General features: G+C 35.6%; 1 protein-coding gene and 1 pseudogene across 3 annotated transcripts in view; both read left to right on the forward strand.

Annotated features, from left to right (window-relative positions):
* The window catches only part of GULP1 (GULP, engulfment adaptor PTB domain containing 1), a 191,984-nt gene extending 179,302 nt beyond the window's left edge, over nt 1-12,682 (forward strand). Inside the window, exons 9-11 of one of the 3 annotated variants that reach the window (XM_006864033.1) lie at nt 6,937-7,031; nt 8,404-8,414; nt 12,544-12,565. In XM_006864033.1, coding sequence (XP_006864095.1) covers nt 6,937-7,031; nt 8,404-8,414; nt 12,544-12,565 — 128 coding nt within the window. Of the gene's footprint in view, nt 1-6,936; nt 7,032-8,403; nt 8,415-12,543 lie in introns of all 3 variants that reach the window. The other 2 variants (XM_006864034.1, XM_006864032.1) reach the window with 2 other exon arrangements.
* Nucleotides 12,683-23,381: 10,699 nt separating this feature from the next.
* Nucleotides 23,382-24,434, forward strand: LOC102837968 (annotated as a pseudogene).
* The last annotated feature ends 303 nt before the right edge of the window (nt 24,435-24,737 follow it).

A 24,737-nucleotide genomic window follows, 5' to 3' on the forward strand; every position in this document is an offset into this window, starting at 1 on the left:
TGAGACCTGTCTAATTGTTCTCCCATCTGCTTTGTTCTTCCATTCCCCTCTCCCTAGTTGTATATTGCCCCCTCCCCTCGTTCTGATTCTTAAAGCCATTCACTATGGTATATCTGTTATTGCAGCATTAGATAACTAAGACAGAAGCTGGTACCAGACACCTAAAGATACGAAACTGTGGAAGTGGTTTTGGAACTGAACAATGAGCAGACGCTTGAAGAGCACAGTGCTGCCCACCATTGAAAGCCCAGATTGACTATAAAAGACTGTTGGTGGAATTAAGGATGTCAAAGGCAATTCTGACGAGGGCTCAGAAGGAAGTGAGGAGTAATATAACACCAGAGATGTCACAGATATTGAGAAAAAGTGAGAGAGATGTTGCAGCAACAAAACCTGAACTCTGACAAAGATGGCACAGAAGCTGATCCATCCGCAGAGAATTGAAGAAAGCAAGAAGCAGCAATTAAAGAGACAGGGAAGATCGGAAACAGAGCTGCTTCAGTCTCAAAAAGTAGAATTATGATCTCTAGGATTTGTAAGGGTTGGTACACAGTTTCCCAAGTTTCAATTGGTGAATTCTTCACCAATTCATTTCCAGAGTGTGGGACTGCCATTAAGATGGGGCTTTTACTCAAAGCTGAGGGTGTGAGGCTGCCATGCACGAGGGGTGGAAGAACTGGACCTGTCCTGGCTAAGAGGGTAGGGTTACCATTTAAATGAACTAGAAGAATGGGATAAAGGCGTAGAGTTGCCATTCCTGTGAGCCAGAAGCAGAGTTCTGAAGTTCAGTGTTGGGAGCCCTCTACCCAGAACCCAGAGTGCATAATCAATACCCAGAATCTAGAGGCCAAGGCCATTGTCTATATGGCCTAGAGAACAAAGGGTTATTAGCCTTGTAAGCTAATATAAATTGCTATGCTGGAATTTTTTTTTGCATGGTACTGTTATCCATTCTTTCCTTCCATTTGTTCCTACTAGTTTGTCATACTGTGGGGGCTTGTGTGTTGCAATGATGCTAAAAGCTATGTCATTGGTATTCTATATACCAATAGGAACACCCATGGTGGACAGATGTCAGCAGAGCAACCAGACTAAAGCAGACTAGGAAGAAGAAGAGGTGGACTACTTTTGAATACTGAATCACTGAAAACCGTACAAATGACAGCAGAACATTATCAGATATAGTACCAGAAGATGAAAACATATTGTTAGATATCATGCCTGAAGATAAGTCCCTCAGGTTGGAAAGTGCTCAAAATTCTACTAGGGAAGCTCTGCCTCCTCAAAGCAGAGTTCACCAGGATGATACGAATATAGTACAGCTTTCAGGACCTTCCTTTGCTGATGCACACAACTCAAAATGAGAAGAAACAGCTGCAAACATCCATTAATAATTGAAACATGGAATGTACGAAGTATGACTCTAGGAACATTGAAAGTTGTCAAAATGAAATGGAATGCATAAACATTGATATCCTAGCCATTGGAGAGCTGAAATGGATTGGTCTTGGCCATTTTGAACTGGAAAATCACTAGGAGAGAAGTGTGGACCTGGGATCCCTGCATTCCTAGATCCAGAGGAAGATTGATGCCAAGGCACATGGAGAACTGCAAGGAATGCTGGGCCTACAGAGGCTAAGGGATATAAGGACTTTCTCCAGAGTAGGTGCTCTAAATTAGGACTTCCAGCTTCCTGTACTGTGAGAGTCCTGGTGTGGTGCTGCAGGATAATGCACTGGACCACAAGGTCTGTTTGAACCACAAGTTCAATGGCTCAAATCCACCAGCCGCTCCTTGGAAACCCTATACAAGGCCACTATGGGTCAGAACTGACTCTACAGTACTTAGCAACAACAACACATACTGTGAACGAATAAATTTCTGGTTCTTAAAGCCATCCACGTGTGGTATTTCTGTTATAGTAGCTTTAGATAGCTAAGACAAGTATATTTTCCCAAGAAATCAGTATTGCTACTCCTTATCTTTTTGGGTTGTTTGCTCAATATATGTTCTTATATCCATTTTTTTAAATCTTATTTTTGCTTCTGTATCTAAGATGTATCACTTATAGATAGTATATTGATGGATCATATTTTCTTGTCCATTCTGCGTATGACATTTGCATTTAATCTATTTATATTCTGTGTAATTATCAATAAGTAAGGCGCTCTGGTAGCGTAGAGGTTACGAATCAGGCTGCTAACCCGAAGGTCAGCAGTTCGAAACTATCAACTGTTCCATGGGAGAAGGATGAGGCTTTTTGCTCCTGTAAAGATTTACAGCCTCGGAAACCCTGTGCAGGGTCACTATGAGTCAGAACCGACTCCATGGTACTTAACAACAACAACAACAACATGAATTTAGTGCAGTGATTTTAACCTGGCATTTATGTGTGTGTGTTGGTGGTTTCTTTGCTTAGTATATTTTTCTGTGCTTAGTTCATTATATGCATAAATTTTCTTCTTATTTTCATTGTTGTTGTTTTATTATTTACTGAGATTTTGTGACAGTTTTCCTTTTTTATTTTTATGAGCAGTTCTATTAATTTTAAGTTACTTTGTAACTTATTTATTTTATTCCTAAATTTAAAAGTCTGTACCATCTTGATATCGTCTTAACTTCCTTTCCGTGTCAAAGTTTTGTCATTACATCAGTCTGTACCATCTTGATATCATCTTAACTTCCTTTCCATTTCAAAGTTTTGTCACTACATCATTTATTGCCTCTTTGTAGTTGGTGACTGGCTGGCAAAATGACATCTCTGGTTCCCCATTTTCAGTGTTGTGGATTTCTTTTTCTTTTGGATGCTTTTACATGTGCATTGATTTCCATGTGTTGTTTGAGTGTCTTAATCCCTGGAGTTGTCTACCAGTGTTGGTTCTCTCTGTGAAGAACCATCGTGTAAGGTTGCTCTGATTTTTGTAAATTCCTTTAATTTCTGTTTATTTAGAAGCATCCTAATTCTGCCATTGTAATTTAGGGACAATTTTAATGGATGTATAATATTTGGTTGACAACCTTTTACTTTTAGGGTTTTATATATGTCATCCCAACCTCTTCTTTTCTGCATGGCTTCTAGTAAGAAACAAGAGCTCAATTTTTTTTGTTCTTTGGAGGTAAATTTTTTTTGTCTTTTTTCTGAGCTGTTTTCAGGATTCTTTCTTTGTCTTTGGTTTAGAAAGTTTGATTATGATATTTCTTGGTGATTTCTTTCAGGATCTATTTATTTGCGGCTCATAGAGCTTCTTGAATGCTTATCTTCTTGTCTTTCATATTAGGGAAGCTTTCTTCCAACAAATATTTGACAATTTACCAGGTATTGTTTTATTTCCTCTTGCTGTTCTACTTGATGGTGTTCCATGTAATTCTTAGGCTTTTTAAACTTTTTTTTTTCTAATTGTTCATCTAACAGATTAATATTAAGAGATTTAGCTTCAGTTTTATTATTTCTATATTCTGTTTATTAAATTCTATTACTTTTCCCTATTCCTTACTTCTGTTTCAGACTGGGTTCTTTAGAGGGACAAAATCAGTGAAGCATGTATCTCTATGTGTAGTTCTTAAATTAAATGCTGATGAGTTGGTTCTGACTCATAGCAACTCTGTGTAGGATTTCCAAGGAGTGACAGGGGGTTTGAACTGCCAACCCTGAGATTAGCAGTCTAATGGGATTTATATCAAGAAAATGGCTCACACAGCTGTAGAGACAGACAATTTCCAAGACTGTGGGTCAGATGTCAGTCAGGCCAAAAGATTCTTTTGACTCAAGTAGCTGATGAAGCTAAGATTTGAAGGTCAAACAGCTGGCTTATGACAGCAAAGACAAATGAATCCAAGTTTGGCAAATAAGATGGCAGGCTGCTAACAACTTCTAGGCTTGGTAGACAATACTTAGTAGGTTCAAAGAACTGAAGGTCAAATGATGTGCCAAATTAAGGCATGGAAGTTCTACCCAAGTGTTTAATATATTGGAAACGGGCCACATCCTCAAAGAAACTTCCTTTCAATTTAAATGATTGCGTTTTATTAAATCTCATTATGGGAGAGTCCTGGTGTGGCACTGTGGGCTAATGTATCAGACTGCAAAGTCGTTTGAACTGCAAAGTCAGTGGTTCAAGCTCACCAGCTGCTCCTTGGAAACCTTATACAGGGTCAGAATCAACTCAAAGGCACTTAACCACAGCAATGGTGGATTAAACCAAAAACCAAACCACTGTTATCAAGTTGATTCCAACTCATAATGTCTCTGTATAGGGCTTCTGAGGTTGTAAATCTTTATGGAAGCAGAAAGCCTCCTCTTTCTCATGCAGAGCAATGTGGGTGGGTCTGCACTGCTTACCTTATGACTCACAGCCCAGTGTTTACCCTACAGGGGATTGTTGTTGTTGTTAAGTGGCATTGAGTGGATTCAGACTCCTAGTGACCATGTGTAAGGTTTCCAAGGAGCAGCCAGTGGGTTTGAACTGCCAATCTCGTGGTTTGCAGTCAGTGCTGATCATATGGACCCACACCACTGAATTGCCAAACCAGTGAGAATCCTGGTCCAGTTAAGTTGACACAAAACTTTAACAATCACACTTTCCAAAGAGTCCTGTGTCTTTGACATTTTTATATTATTTTAATTTAGTTTCTTTGCAGTTTTTTGGGGGTTTTTTGTGTGTGTGTGGTTTTTAGTTTTCTACTTATTTTGTACTTGTACAGTGTTCCTGAATTCTTCTACAGTTTTGTCAATGGTTTCCTTGATTTTGTTTGTGATTTCCTTGGTCTTTTTCTAAATCTGATTAAATGACTGAAATGTAAATCTTTTTAATTGCTTATCAGATAGCTCCAATATCATTTCTTCCTCCTAGGAATTTCTGGCCTTGTATTGTGATCATTTGTTTGGACCATCTTGTCTTGTTTCTGTGTGTGATTGGTAGTTGTCTATTGTCTCTGAGATGTCATAGTGTTATTGAACTAATTTGTTGAAGATCTCTATTTCTCCTTATCAGGTCTCCATCTTTCTCATTAATTCATTATTTTTTACAAATGCCTACTATGCGTAAAGTACAATTCAATATGCTGGAAACTGAATTGTGACTAGAAATACCTACAAACGAATTCCTGTTGACTAACTGAGCAATAATAATAATACCCATCAGTTATCTATAAAATGACCACAAATTCTCAAGTTTTTAGATGTTCCTGGCTTATATCTGTTGCCCTGGAGAAATTATTACTCTCTCTCCATGAACTCTTAAAGTGACTTTTGATGACAAATTATGTTCCTAGTCATATAATATTTGCAAGACACATGGAACTTCTAAGAATTTATATTTATTAACTCTTTTAATACAAAAATCTAAAGAACAGCTATAACTGAGGAAGCAAGAATCTTTCAGACTGGGAATCACAGAGAGATTTTAGAGGATACCTAGCCATTCCTAGGAAATCCTCTACAAGGTCATTACGTGACGTTTCAGTGTGTCTTAATCTCTGGAAGTTGTCAGCCACTGTTGGTTCTTTTTTATTCTGATACAAAGAAAATGGTGTACTGTAAGATTGCTCTGATTTATACAAATTCCCTTAATTTCTGTTTATTTGGGGATGTCCTAATTTTGCCATTGTATTTGATGGACAATTTTATTGGACGTTTAATTTTTGGTTGGCAATCTTTTACTTTCAGGGTTTTTGTATGTCATCCCAACTCCTTTTCTTTGTAGTTTCTGGTGAGAAATAAGAGATAATCTTTTTGGTTTTTCCTGAAAACTGACTAGACAGCACTTAACAGCAAGTAGAACATAGCCTTGAACTTAGAAGTTGTTACAGTTTCTGTAAAATGAAGGATTAAGTACACTTAAATCACCAAACTCGTATATAATTTATTGTTTTCTGTTGATTAAAACTTTGTTTTGATTGATTCAGAGGACAGATTTCTTAAGATCTTGAAGTAAAATAAAAGACAGTAGTCATCAATTAGTAACATCAATTTTAACTTTAATAAATCTTTAGTGTTAAAAAAGCAGTATATAATTTAGAATACATATAAAAAGTACTTTTTGCTGTTTTTAAAAAGAAATTTGTTTTAGAACTGGAGACATTTTTTAAGAACCTGTCTCATTGTGGTTATTTAGGAAGGTGGTATGATTTTACACTACATGAGATGATATAACTTAAGTTTTCCTTTCTGAATAAAAAGGCGAGGTAAAGATGCATGACTAATGAATAGGATTAGGGAGTGCAGTTGCTGCATACAATAGGCACTTGACTGAGAAGGACAATGTATGTGGTTCAAGCCTGCCAGACACCCTGTGAGAGACAGGTGAAGATTTCTTCTCCTGTGAAGATTAAAAGCCTCTGAAACCAACTCAGTGACACACAAGTACAACATGAGTAGGATTACTTGCTAACATACTTAGTTTTACATATTCTCTTATTAATATTTTACAAAGGCATTTATTGTTGTTGTGTGCCCTCAAGCCAGTTCGACTCATAGCAACCCTGTATAGTGTTTCCGAGGAGCGGTTGAGGGGGTTAAACCGCCAACTTTCTGGTTAGCAATCTAGTACTTGTCCTACAATGCCAATAAGTAAACGGAATTAGGGAAATTTTATTATGAGCAATATATCAATTTTAGAAAATTTAAATTGAATCAATAAGTATAGATACTTTAACCTATTTAATATTGACTATTTGTCAAATTTCAAGTTCTTCAAATTTATTTAAGACACTGACACATCTCTGGATAATAATTCTATGTAACCAAATACTTTTAATAATATCAAAAAATGGATCATTGCTTCTAGTTGTTATTTAGTCTAAACTCTGGTAGACCCAGCACAAAATGAAAGTGTAGAAAGAGCCTTCTTTGCAAATTCATGTGTTTATTTACATAATCCTACCTTGAAAATCTAACTCACCCCATCTAACGCCTTGAAATGCTTTTCTTCTTTTTAGAGCGAGACCTGTTTGGAGCAGAACCTTTTGACCCATTTAACTGTGGAGGAGGGGATTTCCCTCCAGATATTCAATCAAAATTAGATGAGATGCAGGTGACTATTTTAGCAGACTAGCCAATAAATGGTTAATTTCTTTTTTATTCTGATACAAAGAAAATGGTGTACTGTCATTTAAAAACTTACTTTAAGACAATAATGTGCATTTAGTCCTAAAACCGTTCCTATAGGTGTTATGAATAAAGTGTGATTGTTCTTTTAATGGAATATTTTACAATGGCTATAATTGGTTCTTTTTTTTTTTGCACAAAACTAGGTGGATTCTGAGAGTCATTATTTTGAAATTCAGAAATTAAAATGCCACTGGACAGTAGTTATAAGACTTGACCTCAATTTTTCCAATTATGAATTTCAAAACTGTAAATGGGTAGATGAAGGAAAATCTCTGTAAGAGTGAAATCATTCTTTCTCAAAAGAAGCATTGTAACTATAGTTCATAAATTCTGGGCTATTACTGAAAAACAAACAGACACCCGGTGACAACTTGCTTAGGAATGTAATCCCTTGGGACTTTCTTTCTCGCTCTCACTCTGGCTTTCACTCTTGCTCTCTCACTCTTATTTTTGAATTCTGAATTGTTCTGAAAGTGTGAGGAAATTGGTTTCAAAAGCTTTATGCAATGGATCACAATTAATAGTCTTCTAATTACTAGAGTAAAATCTTCCTTCATGCTTTATTAACCCCTTAAACTTTGGTGAAGTTATAATATCCATTTTTTTTTTTTTCATTTTAAAAAAACTTATATATGGCAACATCCAGACAAAGACCTATTATATAGAACTGATTAGGAAGATGTAGTGAAGACACTAAAGAAAGGAGAAGGAGGTGTTTCCTTTAATTGTTGTTGTTAAGTGCCATTGAGTCAGTTCTGACCCATAGGATTAATACATTCAATCTCGGTGTTTCATTGCCTAGAAGGAAGGGGGGAAATTAATGATTGAAGCTTAATACTGGTAAATACACTCTTCCCTGGATTTTAGACTGCAGCTATGAATCAGACTTATTGTCTAGATATTGGGTTATTGTGGTTGTAAGGTGCCATTAAGTCAATTTTCTACTCATAATGACCCCCTGTGGCAGAATACAATTGCCCTGTTGGTTTTCCTAGCTGTTACAGTGAGTCCGAATCAGTTTGATGGCAAAGGACAACAGTTTTTGTGGAAGCAAATCACCAGATCTTCTCCCATGGAGCCAATGAGTATATTTAACCACCAGCTTTCAATTACATTTGAGTGCATAAAAACCTGCGAGTATCTTAAGGAATCCAATATGAGAAATATTGTATTGGAGAGATTTATTGATTTGTTATGCAAATAATGTTAAGCTATGGTGATTTTTTTCCAGTTCTAATATTATCTTATTTTCTTTTTTTAATTTTATTGTTCTTTTCTGCTTTCATGGTGGGTAGCGCCAAAGATGGTTGGTATATTATTTTCATAATAATTTTTTAAACAATTTAAACTCTTTAAAAACTGAAGCCTTAATATTTTGCATGCTTTATTTAGTAAATATTTCAACAGCATTTTCATATTAATGTATTACATTATTTGTTGTGTGTAAGAAGATCATATCACCCATATTTTGAAATGATTTTTTAATGACTTTGTTGTTTGTTGTTAGGTGCTGTCAAGGTGGTTCCAACTCATAGTGATACTATATTGTCCATTTCATCACCTGTCTGTTTCTGTTTGTCCACAACTTACTTGCAAAGTCACTTTATATTTGAATCCTGAATTGTTCTGGAGATTTGAAGAAATTGGTTTCAAAAGTTTAATACAATGAGCCACAATTAATAAAGTCCTCTTTCATGTTTTATTGATCCCTTACATTTTGGTTAAAGTATATCCAAGAAGATAATATATACTAGAATTGAGGCAGAGGTCTATTATATGGAATTATACTTTTTTTTATCCAAAGTCTAGAATGACTTCTATTATGCGTTTTCCTAGCCTAATTAATCTAATGCATATATTTAGCTACCATTTTTATCTTTGCATATAATATAAAACCAATACAATATAAGTGGATCTATAAGTGATAATGCATTAATAAGCATAATAAGATATTTGCTTTTACTCTTTATTTGTACCAGATTTTTACTAAGAGAATTTAATTAAGTTCAAAATCTTAGAAATGCCACATGCACCTAATAATTTAATAAAAAATCTCAGACCATATTTCATTCAAATTGTTGAAAAGTTTAGATCTTTACTTGGCATCAACAATGTAATCATTAGATTTGACATATTTTAAACTGCCTCTGACATGTCACTGACAGACAAATCAATGGACTAGTGTTAATATCCCTGAAGTATACACATTGATTGGAGTCCTGGTGTGGTGCTGTAGGACAACTGCAAGCTCAGTTTGAATCATGAGGTCAGTGGTTCAAACTTACTAGTCATTTACCAGAAACCCTATACAGGGTCGCTATGACTCAATGGCACTTAACAACCGCATACTCATTGATATTCAACAATTTTAAAAAAGAAGCATGGCAATTCAGTGAAGGATGAATGAACATGAATTAATTTCTGTTAAGTCCACTGGATAAGGAGCTCTGGTAGCGTAGTGGTTACGAATCGAGCTGCAAACCACAAGGTCAGCAGTTCGAAACTACCGGCTGTTCCGCGGGAGAAAGATGAAGCGTTCTGCTCCCGTAAAGATTTACAGCCTCGGAAACCCTGTACAGGGTCGCTATGAGTCGGACTCCACGGCACATAATAACAACAAGAAGTCCACTGGTACAAGAAGTCCACTGGTTAACAATCACTGTACAACTTAAACTTACAGCAAATGCCCAGGTAAATGCATTGCTGTTGCTGTATGACATCAAGTTGTTTTCAAGTTGTTTCTAATTTATAGCCAGCTTGAATAGGATTTGTTGTTATTGTTGTCAAGTCGGTTCCAACACATGTTGTTGTTGTTGTTGTTATGTGCCGCGGAACAGCTGGTAGTTTCGAACTGCTGATATTGCGGTTCGCAGCCCGATTCGTAACCACTAAGCTACCAGAGCTCCTTAGGTTCCAACACACAGAGACCAGGCAAAGGGTTCTAAAGAGTCCTGGTGTGGCGCTGTGGGTTAATGTGCCAGACTGCAAAGCCGTTTGGACTGCAAGGTCGCCAGTTTAAGCTCACCAGCTGTTCCTCAGAAACCCTATCAGGGTCGCTATGGGGCGGAAACGACTAGATGGCACGTAACAACAATAGGGTTTCTGAGGAGTGGGTATGAACCGCCGACCTTGCAGTTCAAGCTGACCTTGCAGTACAGTACAGTGCTTATCCTACAGCGTTACACAGGGACTGCTGAATAAAGTTTGTTGTTTTGTGTGACGTGCCTCATGAGTCGGTTCCTACCCACAGCTACCCTGTATAGGGTTTCTGAGGAGCAGCTGGTGAATTTGAACAGCTAATCTTGCAGTTCAAACCGACTTTCTTGTCCCGTGCTTATCCTACAGTGCCACACCAGAACTCCATTTGTATACTTTGCTGTTGTTGTTAAGTGACGTCGAGTTGGCTCCCACCCATAGCAACCCTGTATAGGGTTTTCAAAGAGCGGCTGATGAGCTTGAACCACCAACGTTGCGATTCAAATCACTTTACAGTCCAGAGCATTAACCCACAACGCCACACCAGGACTCCATTTGTATACTAGGGTGCTTCAAAAGTTCATGGAAAAGTCCCATTGTCTTTCAGTTCCATTTTCCATAAACTTTTGGACACCTTGTCATGTATGTATTTCTATATATGTGTGTGTACATATATATGTGTGTGTGTATGTAATATGTTATTTGTAATATACCAAAAGATGTCATAGTACAGATCTCAGATATCCCTGTAAAATATTCTAAATGAATAATGAATTTAAAATATTTTAGATTTAAAATACTGACTTTTGTGAATATTTGGCAGTTGTTTGAAAAACGTGCACTAAATGGCAAAGTATTTATTTTAGTGACAAAAACGTAGTTTAAAAAAATTGTAAAGTAATCTAAGCTTTATCTAATAGAATACAATTTGTATTCCAAGTACCAGAAAGACATTTTGAAAAATATTTTCCACAATGTCATTGTGCTATAGACATAGAGAAGAATATTCTTGGAACATTAACAATAGATCAGATATAGCTTGCAATCTAATCTCATTATTCCTCTATACTACCTTATTCCTCTATATGATAATATTTAATTTGGATTCCTAATAAGGTAAATACACTTTGATGCCCGTTCTGAATGAAAGAATTTGGAAATATGTATAAACAGTTACACAACTGACACAAACAAGTAATTACAATCAGAATATTTAAACAAACTATACAAAGGAGAACCAATGGCAAATACATTCACTTTGAGAGATGTTTTCTTCTCGTCTGGAATAGATGGTTAGTTCATTCGTCAATAATGTGTCATATAGCTATCCCAAACAACAAATCATCTCCCTGAACAAAATTTCAGTTCAGTTGTAAAAAGAAAGGTAGGCTATATGCCATATATTGACACCAGAACAATACTTCTCTAAGGAAACATCAAATGTGGTTTCCGATTCAGTTGCACAATGTATGTCTATACTTTTTTGTCTCTTCATTGCAGGCCAGTGTGCACAGACATCAGGGTAGGTGTGGAGATGTGGGGAAGTAGTAATAAGCCAGATGACTCAGATTTCAGTATTTTATGTGCAAAAAGAGAAGAGAGCTTGACATTAAGGACAAATTCTTTGCCACTAAATTTTAATTCAGAAATTTCTGGGGATATTTCATGGCAACTCTGTACTTTCTGCCAATACAACAAAGATGACTTAACTTCCAGAAATAAATAAAAACATGATGGTGGGACGATTCAAAGGACCCAGTCCAGTAGAACCGTAGCAAGACAAGTAGTGGAAACTGCGTAGCATCTGCTCTAGCAGTTCTACTAGAAAGGGGCTGACCATCAAGATAGGGAAAAGGAAAACTGATAAAGTGATGTATTACTCTTGTGACAATAAAAGTAAAATGATCTGACTTTTATGGTGATATGTATATGTATAAATATATGTCTATATATAATATAGATACTTTTACATATATTAATATCTATTTGTTTCTGTGTTCCATATAAGGTATGTGATTACATTCACTAAAAATATTTTACTGAAATTTTGGACAGTGAAAGGAAAGATGAAATTTATCGAGAAAGCTAAGTCTAGCTATTTTCATAATATTTAAATCAGTGGTGTTCTTGAAAGCCATAAAAGAATGGCATAACATTTTGAGCTATAAAAAAATGACATGGCATGTAGCTTTCACTGAAAAAGAAGTGTTTAAGTATTAAATCTACTTATTTCCTTATCCTCTGATTTTTTTTTTGCCTCTTCTGTATGCAAATCTCACATATAGTAAGAATATTAAAATGATAATGCTCTGAATGAGCATAAAACAAAGAGTAGGCATATGCATATGTATAAAGAGTTTATAATCCAACATTTCACATATAATTCTTTTTTAGTTGATTTCAACTTCTGTTCATATCCATAAACCTTTCTTATTTAATGATGCTACTCTTTTTTACAGGAGGGGTTCAAAATGGGACTAACGCTGGAAGGCACAGTATTTTGTCTCGACCCGTTAGACAGCAAATGTTGATGTCAAGAGCAAGAGATCCTGCAACACGTTACATTTCTTTTATATGCATATATATCATTATTACTTTTTGACAAGTATTATATATGTGCCAATATATTTTTGAACATTTTAATTTTTTAAAAATTGTTTTAGTAAAACTTCTTCATGTATTCACTGTTGATTCATAATGTTTTTTATTTTAAAAACAACACATCATAAAGTAAATCATACCTTTACATCCCTTTCTTTTTCTGTTGGAAGTAATTTTATAATTGAAAAACAAATTATCAAAATATCTGTCATGTATCTGACTAAGTTCTAAAGAATTAGCACCTTTTAAATTTGTGTTCATTCTCCAGGCTACTAATATATTATTGATTTTCTAAAAGTCATACTTAATGCCACCTTTTCAGGACCAATGCCAAACTAAATTTGCTCCATTTTCAAATCAGTAATCATATGACCATTGATTAGACAGATGTCTACTAAATGTTGTTAACATCATTCAGAAAATATAAACTTTGAATATTATGTTACCAAGTTACAAATATTTAGATGATACAATAACAAGAATATCAAATCCAATGATAACTAAACCAACTATTTTGTAGCGTAGCGGTTACGAATAAGGCTGCAAACCTCAAGATCGGCAGTTCGAAATTACCAGCTATTCTGCCTAAGAAAGATGAGGCTTTCTGCTCCCATAAAGATTTACAGCCGCAGAAACCCTGCACAGGGTCACTATGAGTCAGAACCGACTCCACGGCATATAACCACCACCACCACCACCATTAATAAATATAAGGTTACATTAGTATCATAATTAGTTATAGCCTATATATTTTAATTTGCTTCATTAGTAAAGTGTGAGAAAATGAAAATTATCTATTTACAAAACATTTAAAATAAAACTTAAGTTTTAATGAGATGAGCTACATTACTACAGCTAACATATCTGCTCTGATATTTCCTTTAAAAAAAGGAAAAAGTAGATCCTGTGCTGTTTATAGTTGCAATGTCTGTTACTCATATTTACTTTACAAAATATACTTTCCTTCATGAAACAATGACTCTCCTTGAGTATGTTCTTCATTGATAAAGGTATTCCTCACCAAACTTTATTTTGTGATGCCTCATTAGTTTTGATTGGTTAAAATCTATGGCAACTATTCTTTATGGATCATCAATTTTGTTTAGCAAACTTAATATTTGCATTTGCTTTGCTGAATTCAGAATCTTATTTTTCCCAAAAATAAAGTTGCTGCTGGATTTAATCTTTATCATAAACAAAATTTTCTTGCACCTTATCACGTGATGATAAACACACTATGTAACAGATTTTGATTTGTACTCAGTGCAAAAAAAGTCAAAGTTTCTAATTTGGTTATTTATAAGAGAAATAAATTTATGAAAATGTCAGCTTATGTTAAGGATAACCCTAAAATTAGATTTTTCTTATTTCATGGACATTTTCTTCAAGTGATAAAGTTACATTTTCACTAGTAAAGAAATCAAATAGGCTTATGCAATATTATATATGTATGTATTTCCAAAATGTTTTATGGTCTTTAAAACATTTTTGTTTATTGTCATCTGATAAGAGGATAGTTTTCATTTTGCCAGTAATTCGCAATTATCTACAATAGAACAAATATACTGCTTGTATTAATTTCACTGTTAATCTATATTTAATTGATAAAGATTTTTGTATATTCTAAAGAGCTCTGGTGGTGCATTGGTTAAGTGCTTGACATTTAACCAGCTCATTAACTCTGGAGAAAGATGCAGCATTCTTCTTCCTTAGGGATTTACAACCTTGGAAACCCTATGGGGGAAGTTCTACTCTACCCAAATAAGGCTGCTGTGAACCAGATTTTGGATATGTTTCATAAAGAAGAGTCTTTATAATTTTGTTTGTCATATAGTATTTTGGAATTTGTACAATGAGGATGTTTAGAAGTCATATCAATGGCCTTTTTTTAACAGATAGAATTTGTATTTTTATTGTACTTTAAAAAACTTTATGTAATAGGTATATACTTAGTGGCCATTTATTATCAATGGTAACACAATAGAATACTAAGATGGTATGTGCACAATTAAGTTTCTTTACCAAGTTTTAATGGCAATTAATTCTGCTACTGGCATGATTTAAGAGTACAAAATCTGTCATTTATTATCAACATTTATTTCACCAGTGCATTTTTATGACTCTCTGGTTAAAAATTGTCTTTCTATGTAATCTCAATATGTTTGATTTTGCTGAAAATAAATGTTTTTAAATAAATGCAATTGCATTGTTTACTCACTGAATAATTAATTTAGGCACTCTGAAATTAATTGCATGATAAACTTCCGTGGTTGAGAAAACAGGGCCAAAAAAAGCAGCAAGGGAGAAAGAAAAAAGTGATGGCTTCACCTTTATCTTTATTTCCTACCGCCCACACACATTGTAGCTTTATAAGCAAATCTCACTCAGTTGTGAAAACAGTGGACTTGATCCTGCTGCTGAGAGAGGTCGAAATCCTGTTTCTTTCACCAGAAGCATCTGGTGCAATAACTTTTTTATGTAAATAATCTCTTTTTTTTTGTAAATGAAGGGGCCTTTTGGCCTTGTAATAATAAAAAGAATGTGTTGGATAATAGTATTAAAAAGTGGATTTTATAGTAAGTGTTGGATTGTGGCTAGTTGTGCAATCATGCAGTTTTGAATGTATTTTAAAATGCACAGGACACATATGCACAATCTTTGCTAGCTAAAGAACAAATTATCAATTCATTAAAAAAAAAATGCTACTCATTATGTGAATGATGTGGATTATTATATGGATAAGAAGACACCTAGGAAGTTTGTGAAAGACCTTGCTAAAGATGACAGAGTCAGTACCATCATTTAGCTTATTATCATAAAGGAAAAGTAAGACAAGTATAGGAATTAATAAATGAAAACTGTTATGGATTAAAATGGAGTCCTGGTGTGGCACTGTGGGTTAATGTGCTGGACTGCAAAGTTGGTTTGAGCCACAAGGTCAGCAGTTCAAGCTCACCAGCTGCTCCTCGGAAACGCTAAACAGGGTCATTATGGGTTGGAACTGACTCAGCAGCACTTAACAACAACTGCATGGATTAAAGTACAGTATGAAACTAATACAAATTCCCTGAGAACCAGACTGCAAGGTCGATTTTAACTTCAAGGTAGGTGGTTCAAACTCACTAGATGCTCCAAGGAAACCCTATACAGGAGCATTATGAGTCAGAAGTAACTCGATGGCATTTAACAACAATAACAACAATTTTGAAATATGGGTACCTTACACTGATAAAGGAACCTTGTGATGCAATTGTTAAAGCATCCAACTACTAACTGAAATGGTGGTTCAAGCCTTCCAGCTGCTCCTCAAGAAAAAGTTGTAGTTTGCTTCCATAAAGGTCACAGCCTTGAAAACCCAATGAGGCAATTGTTGCTGTTGTTCAGTGCCATTCAATCAGTTCTGACACAGAAACCCTGTATAGGATTTGCAAGGAGCTGCTGGTGGGTTTGAACTGCTGATCTTGTGGTTTACAGTTCAGTGTTGATGCTACAATATCATATCATGTCTCCATAAGGCCATTGAAACTGCCCCATAGAACTTGGTGGTGGTGGTGGTGGTGGTGGTTATGTGCTACGGAGTTAGTTGTGACTTATAGTGACCCTGCATAAATAGGGTTTCTGAGGCTGTAATCTTTACAGGAGCAGAAAAAGCCTCATCTTTCTCCCACAGAATCTGTGGTAATTTTGAACTGCTGATTTTGAGATTAAGCAAGCCGATTCATAACCACTATGCTACCAGAGCTCCTTAAGAACTCCATAGCAACTAGTTTTTGAAAGCACTGGTTAATGCCTGTTAGGAATCTTGTTGTGGCACTGTAGGATCAGCACTAGACTGCTAACCAAAAGGTGTTCAGTTCAAACCCACCAGCTGCTGCTTGGAAAATGTATACAAGGTCACTAAGAGTCTGTACCAACTCACCAGTGGTAACAATAATAGCAACAACACTATCTGTTAGGGTAGCATGGTGACTTCATAATATAAGCACTGTAATATGAACCACAACATTGGCAGTTCTAGTCCACCAGATGCTCCATGGGAAAAAGATGAGGTTTTCTGCTTCTGTAAAGATTTAGAGCCTCAGCAAACCTCTATGGGATCTCTGTGAGTCAGAACCAACTGGTAGGCAATTAGCAACAACAACAGCATCTGTTATGTCATTTCTTCAGGTTGAAGCTTATTTCGGCAGGCCAAAGTCAATAATCTTCTTTGTCTCTTGTATTTTGGACTTGATTTTTTTTTTTTTTTCTCCAAAACATTTTAGCTCACTTATAAAAGTTCATTTTCAGATAGAATTCCTGGTAGAATCCTTGCAACATTTCTAAATACTGCCTGTTTTCTTGTTTTTGTTTTCTTTTTTCCTCTCTCTTTTTTTGATGTCATTTAACATAACCATGTAAAAAAGCCGGCTGTTAATATTTTTGTGTTCCAGTGTTTCCATATATAGTTCCAAATTCAATATTTACTCATGATTTTGGACCTCTGTTAAATAACTTGAAAAATCTTGGCCTCACTTTTGACAAGTAAATCTCAGACTCCACCTAAACTACACCCTTTAGAAGCAGCTAATAGGCTCTTGTGATGGTTATGGCTGGTATTACCCTTAAGCCTTTGTGTCTCATGCAAGAATGCAGGAACTTAAGTGCCTTCTTCTTCCTAGGTAACTTGAAAGACATTCCACATAAACTTTCCACACCAGTACCCATCTCAAAAATTTGGCTCTAATCTTAATTCTATAGATATGCTCCTCATTTTGTCCTTACCGGAACTCCCTCCCCACAGAAAATTCTCTCTGAAATTCATCCAAAGTGTGGATATCACCTCCTAAAATAAATTATAGTTTTCTTTTCTCTCAGATGAATTATTATGAATATTATTGAATAGCAAAGGGCATTATCCTTCTCTGAATTCATTTCTTCCCACTCTAGTTCATTGATTCAAAACCACAGTGCTTTAAAAATTATCACTAAATAGCATTGAAAAGTTGGCATGCTTAACAAAGAGCTGAGTTTAAAGGTTATTATTTCTCATTTTTAACAATACATGATAGATTGAAATAGCTGAATTTTTAATTTTTGTATCATTAACATGTTTTGCGTTGTTTTATAACCAACACAAAACATGTTGTATTGGTTATAAAGTTATACACAATTTATAAACCAAGCATTTGCCAAGATTTACCTTACTTTATTTATGTTACTCACATTTTTAGCATTCATTCATGTACATTCATTGAGCCCAAATCTTAATTTACAATGTACAAACACTCTGGATCATGCATTAAAACTTTCAAATCTTGCTCTTTTCATTAAAAGATTTGAAACTTCCAAAGTATAAAATCTTACAAGGATTCTCTTGTATGCACTGAAAGCTGATATATTCTTTTTTAATGAACATTCTAAAATTTCATAAAATTGTCTTGGTGCCTTGGTCTGTATCATCTTATTATTATTCAAATGAGGTTGAAAAAAATTGCTACAAGATCATTGAAACTTTTATTTTAAAAAATATTAAAATTTGAAGGTATTGTTCATTGGCATATCCTCTGTCTAGGTCTATGCACTTCTGAAGACAATTTATCCTTACCACTTACGGGTATATGGAGTCCTGGTATGGTGCTATATGATAAAGTGCTGGACCACAGGTCAGGTCAGTGGTTCAAACTCACCAGCCACACCTTAGAAAACCTATGCAGGGTTGCTATGAGTTGGAACCGGCTCAATGACACTTAACAACAACCCTACCCTACCTTTGAACTCGTGGTGTGGCATTGTAGGATCAGTAATGAACTTCAAACCTAAGATTGGCAGTTCAAACCCACCAACAACTCATCCAAAATTCTCTACAGGATCTTGATGAGTCAGAATCAACTCTACAGTACTCTATAGTTTTGAAGATTCAAAGGCGAATGCTATATAATGAAGAGACGTTACCTATATTCAAGGAAATGCAAAACTCTATTTGTTGAATATGTGACTTTAAAAATGATGCTAAGGACCACACTCTTTGAATTTCATATTGTATTCCCAAAGTCTTCATTTGTTTTAGAAATTTTAACACTCATTTATGTGTCCTTAATTTTTAGTTGCCATCTTCCTTCAAATGAGATTTCACAAGAACATGTTGGGGTCTTTCCCGCTTGACCACTCCCTCCACTATGTCTGGCCAGTCAGCTATGTTCTAGTCTGTTCCAAAGGTCACTTGTTCCAGTTGAAATAGCTGTCTGGATGGCTTGGAAATAATCCAGACACTGGTTCTTTCCTGCAAAGAAAGCAAAGAAAGATGTTTGTGTCTTGACTACATTTTGAAAGGAAAAAATAAAAGAATTTCTTGGCTGAATCTACTAATATTTTTTTAAAAAAAGAATAAATTTAACTCTGTGACTCATTTAGAATGATTGTATCCCAAGATTTTTTGTCCATTTTAATTTTTATTTACTTTACAAAGTCAGTTGTTTATTATCAGTACCATTAAATAATATTAAATAGATATTTTGTTATGCAAGCATTTAATACAGAGAGATTTTGGCAAATTCTAATATCTCTTTTCCTCCGTCTACAACTAGTTATTCTGCTCTTCATTTATTTTATTTTTTGTGCTGCTTTAATTAAAGAAAAATAAACTTTAATCGTACTAGACAGGGATTTAAAACAGACCGGTAGTAAGTGGATATTCACAAATCTTCAGAGATATGTATTTACACTTGGCAAACAGGATGTTTGACCTGTTCACTTTTAAGATAAGTTGGGTCATTTCTAGATGTGAGAATATTAAGAATGATATGAGAATGTGCAAAGCTGTTTCTACAGTGATGCTTCTTTAATTTCCCATAGTTCTATAATACCTGCAGCTTTCATCTTTCCTAAGTAAAGTGAGTTAAGCAGAAAAATATTTGAAGATCAGTTGAACATTGTTTCATGATTTTCTGCCATCAATGGCAATTAGAAAAACAAGTATTAGCTTTCTTGCTATCACTTAAGTAGGAAACAATCTAAACTTTATTTCTGTACTTACTTTAACATAAAGTCTTTAAAGGTCACTGTTACTAAGGAGATTTATTATAGAGCAACTTGATGTGATCTATAGTGAATCGTTGAACTTATAAATTGAAAGTTTTATGCTAGGATGTTACATTTATACTTACAGCTAAGTATGATTGCCTTTGACTTTCGGAAAGTCACATATGAAGTTGTATTTCTTTTCTCAACCTTTCCTACTCATCGTGTTGTTGTGGTTTTTAAGTGTTGTCTAGTCTGTTTCGACTTATAGAGACCCTGTATAGAGTTGGCGAATTTGATCTGCCAACCTTGCAGTTCTAATGGACCTTGCAGTCTAGCACATTAGCCCACAGCACCACACCAGGACTCCTAGGCACACATTTAAAGATAGACCCTCATAGCATACTTACACAAGAGATTTGGGATTTATATTTCTCTACAGAACTGTTAATGGTTTGTTATGTTTTCAGATTGAAAATGAATAATACATGGCTCAAAGGAGTTCAAAGACAGCCCACTTCCTAAGTATATGCTAAATTTTGCAAATACCAGCATTGGAATGCTGAAATGTACATCTAATTAAAATCACCATCATTACCACCACTGGTTGCCATGGAATTGATTCTTACTCATGGCAACCTTACATGTGTCACAGTAGAACTGTGCTCCAAAGGGTTTTCAATGGCTGATTTTTATTTTAACTTTTTATTGTGAATTAAGTGAAGGTTTACAGATAATATAATCAATTTTACATTCTGCAAATAATACGCTTTGTTTCATCTTAATGATTGCAATCCCCTTCATGGAAAAGCAAATATCCCACTTCTTCCCTGTGGCTCCTATCCCATCACCAGTTTCCTTAGGTACATGTTACCTCTTTGATTTTGAAGGACTGACCGTTCCATCCTTCAGAGTGAGTGTTCCTTACATGTATTGTTGTTTCCCTTATATGCCTATCTACTGATGACTTAAAGTTAGACCATGAAGGTGAGTTCCTTTCCAGACCAGAAAGGTGGTCAAGGGTCATATTCTCAGGTTCCTCCAATTTCTCTCTGTTTTTAAAAATAATTTTAAGTTTTGTTACACATATTCTGTCAATGACTGATTTTTCAAAAGTACATCTGCAAGTCTTTCTTCCAAGGCACCTTGGGTGCACTGGACCCTCCAACCTTTCTGTTAGCAGTTGAGTGTGTTGACTGAACCACCCAAGAACTCCTCAGAAATTAGGAAGACTACAATGATAAAACACAAATATCTCACATGTGCTCACATAGGAGAAAATAGATTCACAGATAATTTCATAGATCTCTGGAATTCAATAGGAGCCTATCTATAAGTGCTTGGGTTTTATAATGAAGCTTCTGTGTGTAAATGTGAATTTTGGAATATTTCTTGAAATATATGAAAATAAAACTCACTTTTGGCATGCTGAGTTATACTGCTTGGAGTAGCTATTCTTGGTGACGCTTTCATTATTTCTTGTACCTATAAAAGAAAAAAAAATGAACAGAACATAAAAATCCCCAGTGAGCCTGTTAAATTCTTCTAAGGGCAACAACTGCCCTGTGTATTTCTCATCACTCTGTCTCCCTTCCTTAAGTCTTAATCATGGAGCTGAAGCTAGAGAAAACAGCTGTTCCTGAAAACCACATGGGGTCCAAGTATTTCTTTACCCTATGAAAATTGATCAATTCTCCATAAACTTTTAGAAAGCATTTTGCCAAAATATCTCAAAAAGCAGAAACTCTTTCTTATTTCATTCTTAAAAAAAAAAAAAAAGAAGCAATAAATAATACCCATCTGATCAAATTAGATTAATTAAATGGTTTCTCTCCAGAAAATAAACTCAATGAGACCATGGAAAGCACATGAGTCATATGACCTATTTGAGTTTATTTAGAACACACATACTCACAAAAATTTGGGATGCCATCAAAACCAGATTGTTCCCTGCACTGTTCCCAACTAAAAGTTAGAAGGTCAAAGGAAAACAGGCAAAAATGTCCAAAGAGCTATGCATGAAAATTATCTAAAAACAAACAAAACTTAATAAGTAGAGCAGTGAAAAGAAGGCCATCTTTATCATTTGGGATTTTATTTACTAATGTGTCTTCAGGAATAATTGTATTAAATAGATTATTTAGTACTAACTTGCAAGTGATACCACTGATCATTTTCTCTATTAATTGTCAGGGAAATAGTTGAAGATAACTAATTTTGAAGCACTGTAACTAAGATTTAAAGAACTGAGTTAGTTTGGAATGCGCTTACTCTCAAGAAAGGGCAAGTGAGATTAAAATGCATTCGTTCATTATTGTTCTTCATGAGAAAGAGCAATTTAAAGCAGACAGAAACAGCAGCTCTGTTTCAAAAGGTCAGCTGAAATGGTATTTAAGAGGAAACTAAGAACTGAAGTCACATTTGTAGTACTAAAGACAGATGCTTTATGTTAAAAGACTTCTCTGATGAGGTCCTTTTGTGCCGACTTGAGTGTGTTCTGTTGTGTGGGTTTTAGTCTGAAAGAAAAAAACAAGTTATTGTCCTTCACCAATTCTCTTAAGAGTACTAACTGTACATATTCTGAAGGAATGATCACATTTTCTGCACCCTAGTTGTATCTCTACTGTGTCTGTGCTACCTTTCCACTGAAATAAGTAATCTTTTTTTCACATATAGAACTGAGGTTTCTAAAAATTCATTCTGATTTTGCTCTACATCAGAAACCTTAAATCAAATACCTAAGTCAAAATAGCTTGGGATACTGAATGAAAAATTTAGAACCATTTTAGACACACATTTCTTTCACTTTCTTAAGGCTGAATCTTCAGAGGAATGTTATATAAATGATGGACATATATTTGCAAGAATGTTTACCTATGGCTGCCAAAATTTCAAGACTACCCTACTGATAGAGATTGTGGTATGCCGATGTTGACCACAAATATTATTGTGAGTTGAACAATCTTTTCCATCCAACACTCATACATAAAATATTATTTGTTATATATGAAACCACACATTACTTGTATGGAAATACTGAAGTCAAACCACTAATCATGGCAACCAGATTTCCCAGAATAAAGCAAGTTTTGATCTAAAAATTATGCCAAAAACTTGAACTAAAAATTTTGCTTTAGAGATTGCAAGTCAGCATAAGATTTTTAGACAAACAACAGAAATGTGGTTTTAAAGTAGATAGTATTAGACAGCAATTTCATAAAAGACTATTATTTTTCTTAGCTGTTAGTCTTGAATGACAAATAATTGCAATCACCTTCAGTTAGTCAAACTAGTGTTTGTATCTAAATCTATTTTGTCTACATGCATTGTTTGTCTAGCATACTTATCAGCATATATGTCATCAAATAGAAGCAATATTTATCTTTTAAAGGTACCTGATTTTCTAGATGTTTTCCTTGTTTTTTTATTTGAGCTATGAATTAATAATAATGAGCAAAGGCAACTATAAATAGGCAAATTTTGATTGTTTAAGTTTTCATTTAACTATAACAATATTTCCCATAGTTTCAAGGTGAGGAACAAATCGGTCCAAATCCCTTAAGTTCATGTTAGAGGTTAAAATTATAAAGAAAAAAAAGAAAAACTAAGACTGTTTTTAATACAGATAAGTTATTTTATTGAAAAATATTTTTGGAAAGCTCCGTTTCCCGGGAGATTCCAGGCGGTGACAGAGCCTGTCATGGCTAGAGGCAGGAAGATGTCCAAGCCCCGCACGGTGGAGGTGGCGGCGGCGGCAGCGGTGGCAGCAACGGCCCCGGGCCCGGAGATGGTGGAGCGGAGGGGCCCGGGGAGGGCCCGCACCGACGGGGAGAATGTGTTTACCCGGCAGTCCAAGATATATTCCTACATGAGCCCGAACAAATGCTCTGGAATGCGTTCCCCACTTCAGGAAGAGAACTCAGTTGCACATCATGAAGTCAAATACCAGGGAAAACCATTAGCTGGGATCTACCGGAAACGAGAAGAGAAGAGAAACACTGGGAACACAATCCGGAGCCCTGTGAAGTCTGAGGAACAGAAGATCAAAGATGCCAGGAGGGGCCCCCTGGCCCCTTTTCCAAACCAAATATCTGAATCAGCAGAACCTCCAAAAACTCCAACCTCGTCTGGTGACTCTACAAATGCAGCCATCGCCAAGCCCATCCTGAAAAAACCCGTGAAGGGCAAACAGGCCCCACGAAAAAAAGCTCAAGGAAAAACGCAACAGAATCGCAAACTCACAGACTTCTACCCTGTTCGAAGGAGCTCCAGGAAGAGCAAAGCCGAGCTCCAGTCTGAAGAGAGGAAAAGAATCGACGAGTTGATTGAAAGTGGAAAGGAAGAAGGAATGAAGATTGACCTCATTGATGGCAAAGGCAGGGGAGTAATTGCCACCAAACAGTTCTTACGGGGCGAGTTTGTAGTGGAGTACCACGGGGACCTCATTGAGATCACCGACGCCAGGAAACGGGAGGCTCTGTACACACAAGATCCGTCCACGGGCTGCTACATGTATTATTTCCAGTATCTGAGCAAAACCTACTGTGTTGATGCCACTCGAGAGACAGACCATCTGGGGAGACTCATCAATCACAGCAAGTGTGGGAATTGCCAGACGAAGCTGCATGACATTGACGGTGTGCCTCACCTCATCCTCATTGCGTCCCGGGACGCGGCCGGGGAGGAGCTGCTCTATGACTACGGGGACCGTAGCAAGGCTTCCATCGAGGCCTACCCGTGGCTGAAGCATTGACGTCCCCATCCTCCACTGGACAAAATGCCCTCAAAGGGAGTGGAGTGTTTTTTGTTCTTTTTTTTTTTTTTTCTTCCTTTTTACACACTTAAATCTTAGTGAATGACTTCAGATGTTTTTAAAAATATATATATATATTAAGATGCCTTTTCACTGTAGTATTTAAATATCTGTTACAGGTTTCCAAGATGGACTTGAACAGATGGCCTTATATTACCAAAACTTTTATATCCGAGTTGTTTTTTGTACCTTTTTTTGCATACAAGTCGAACGTTTGTGCTTCCCGTGAATGTGATCCAAGAC

The sequence above is a fragment of the Chrysochloris asiatica genome, unplaced genomic scaffold (assembly GCF_000296735.1).
Source record: "Chrysochloris asiatica unplaced genomic scaffold, ChrAsi1.0 scaffold00059, whole genome shotgun sequence".
Classification (NCBI taxonomy): domain Eukaryota; kingdom Metazoa; phylum Chordata; class Mammalia; order Afrosoricida; family Chrysochloridae; genus Chrysochloris; species Chrysochloris asiatica.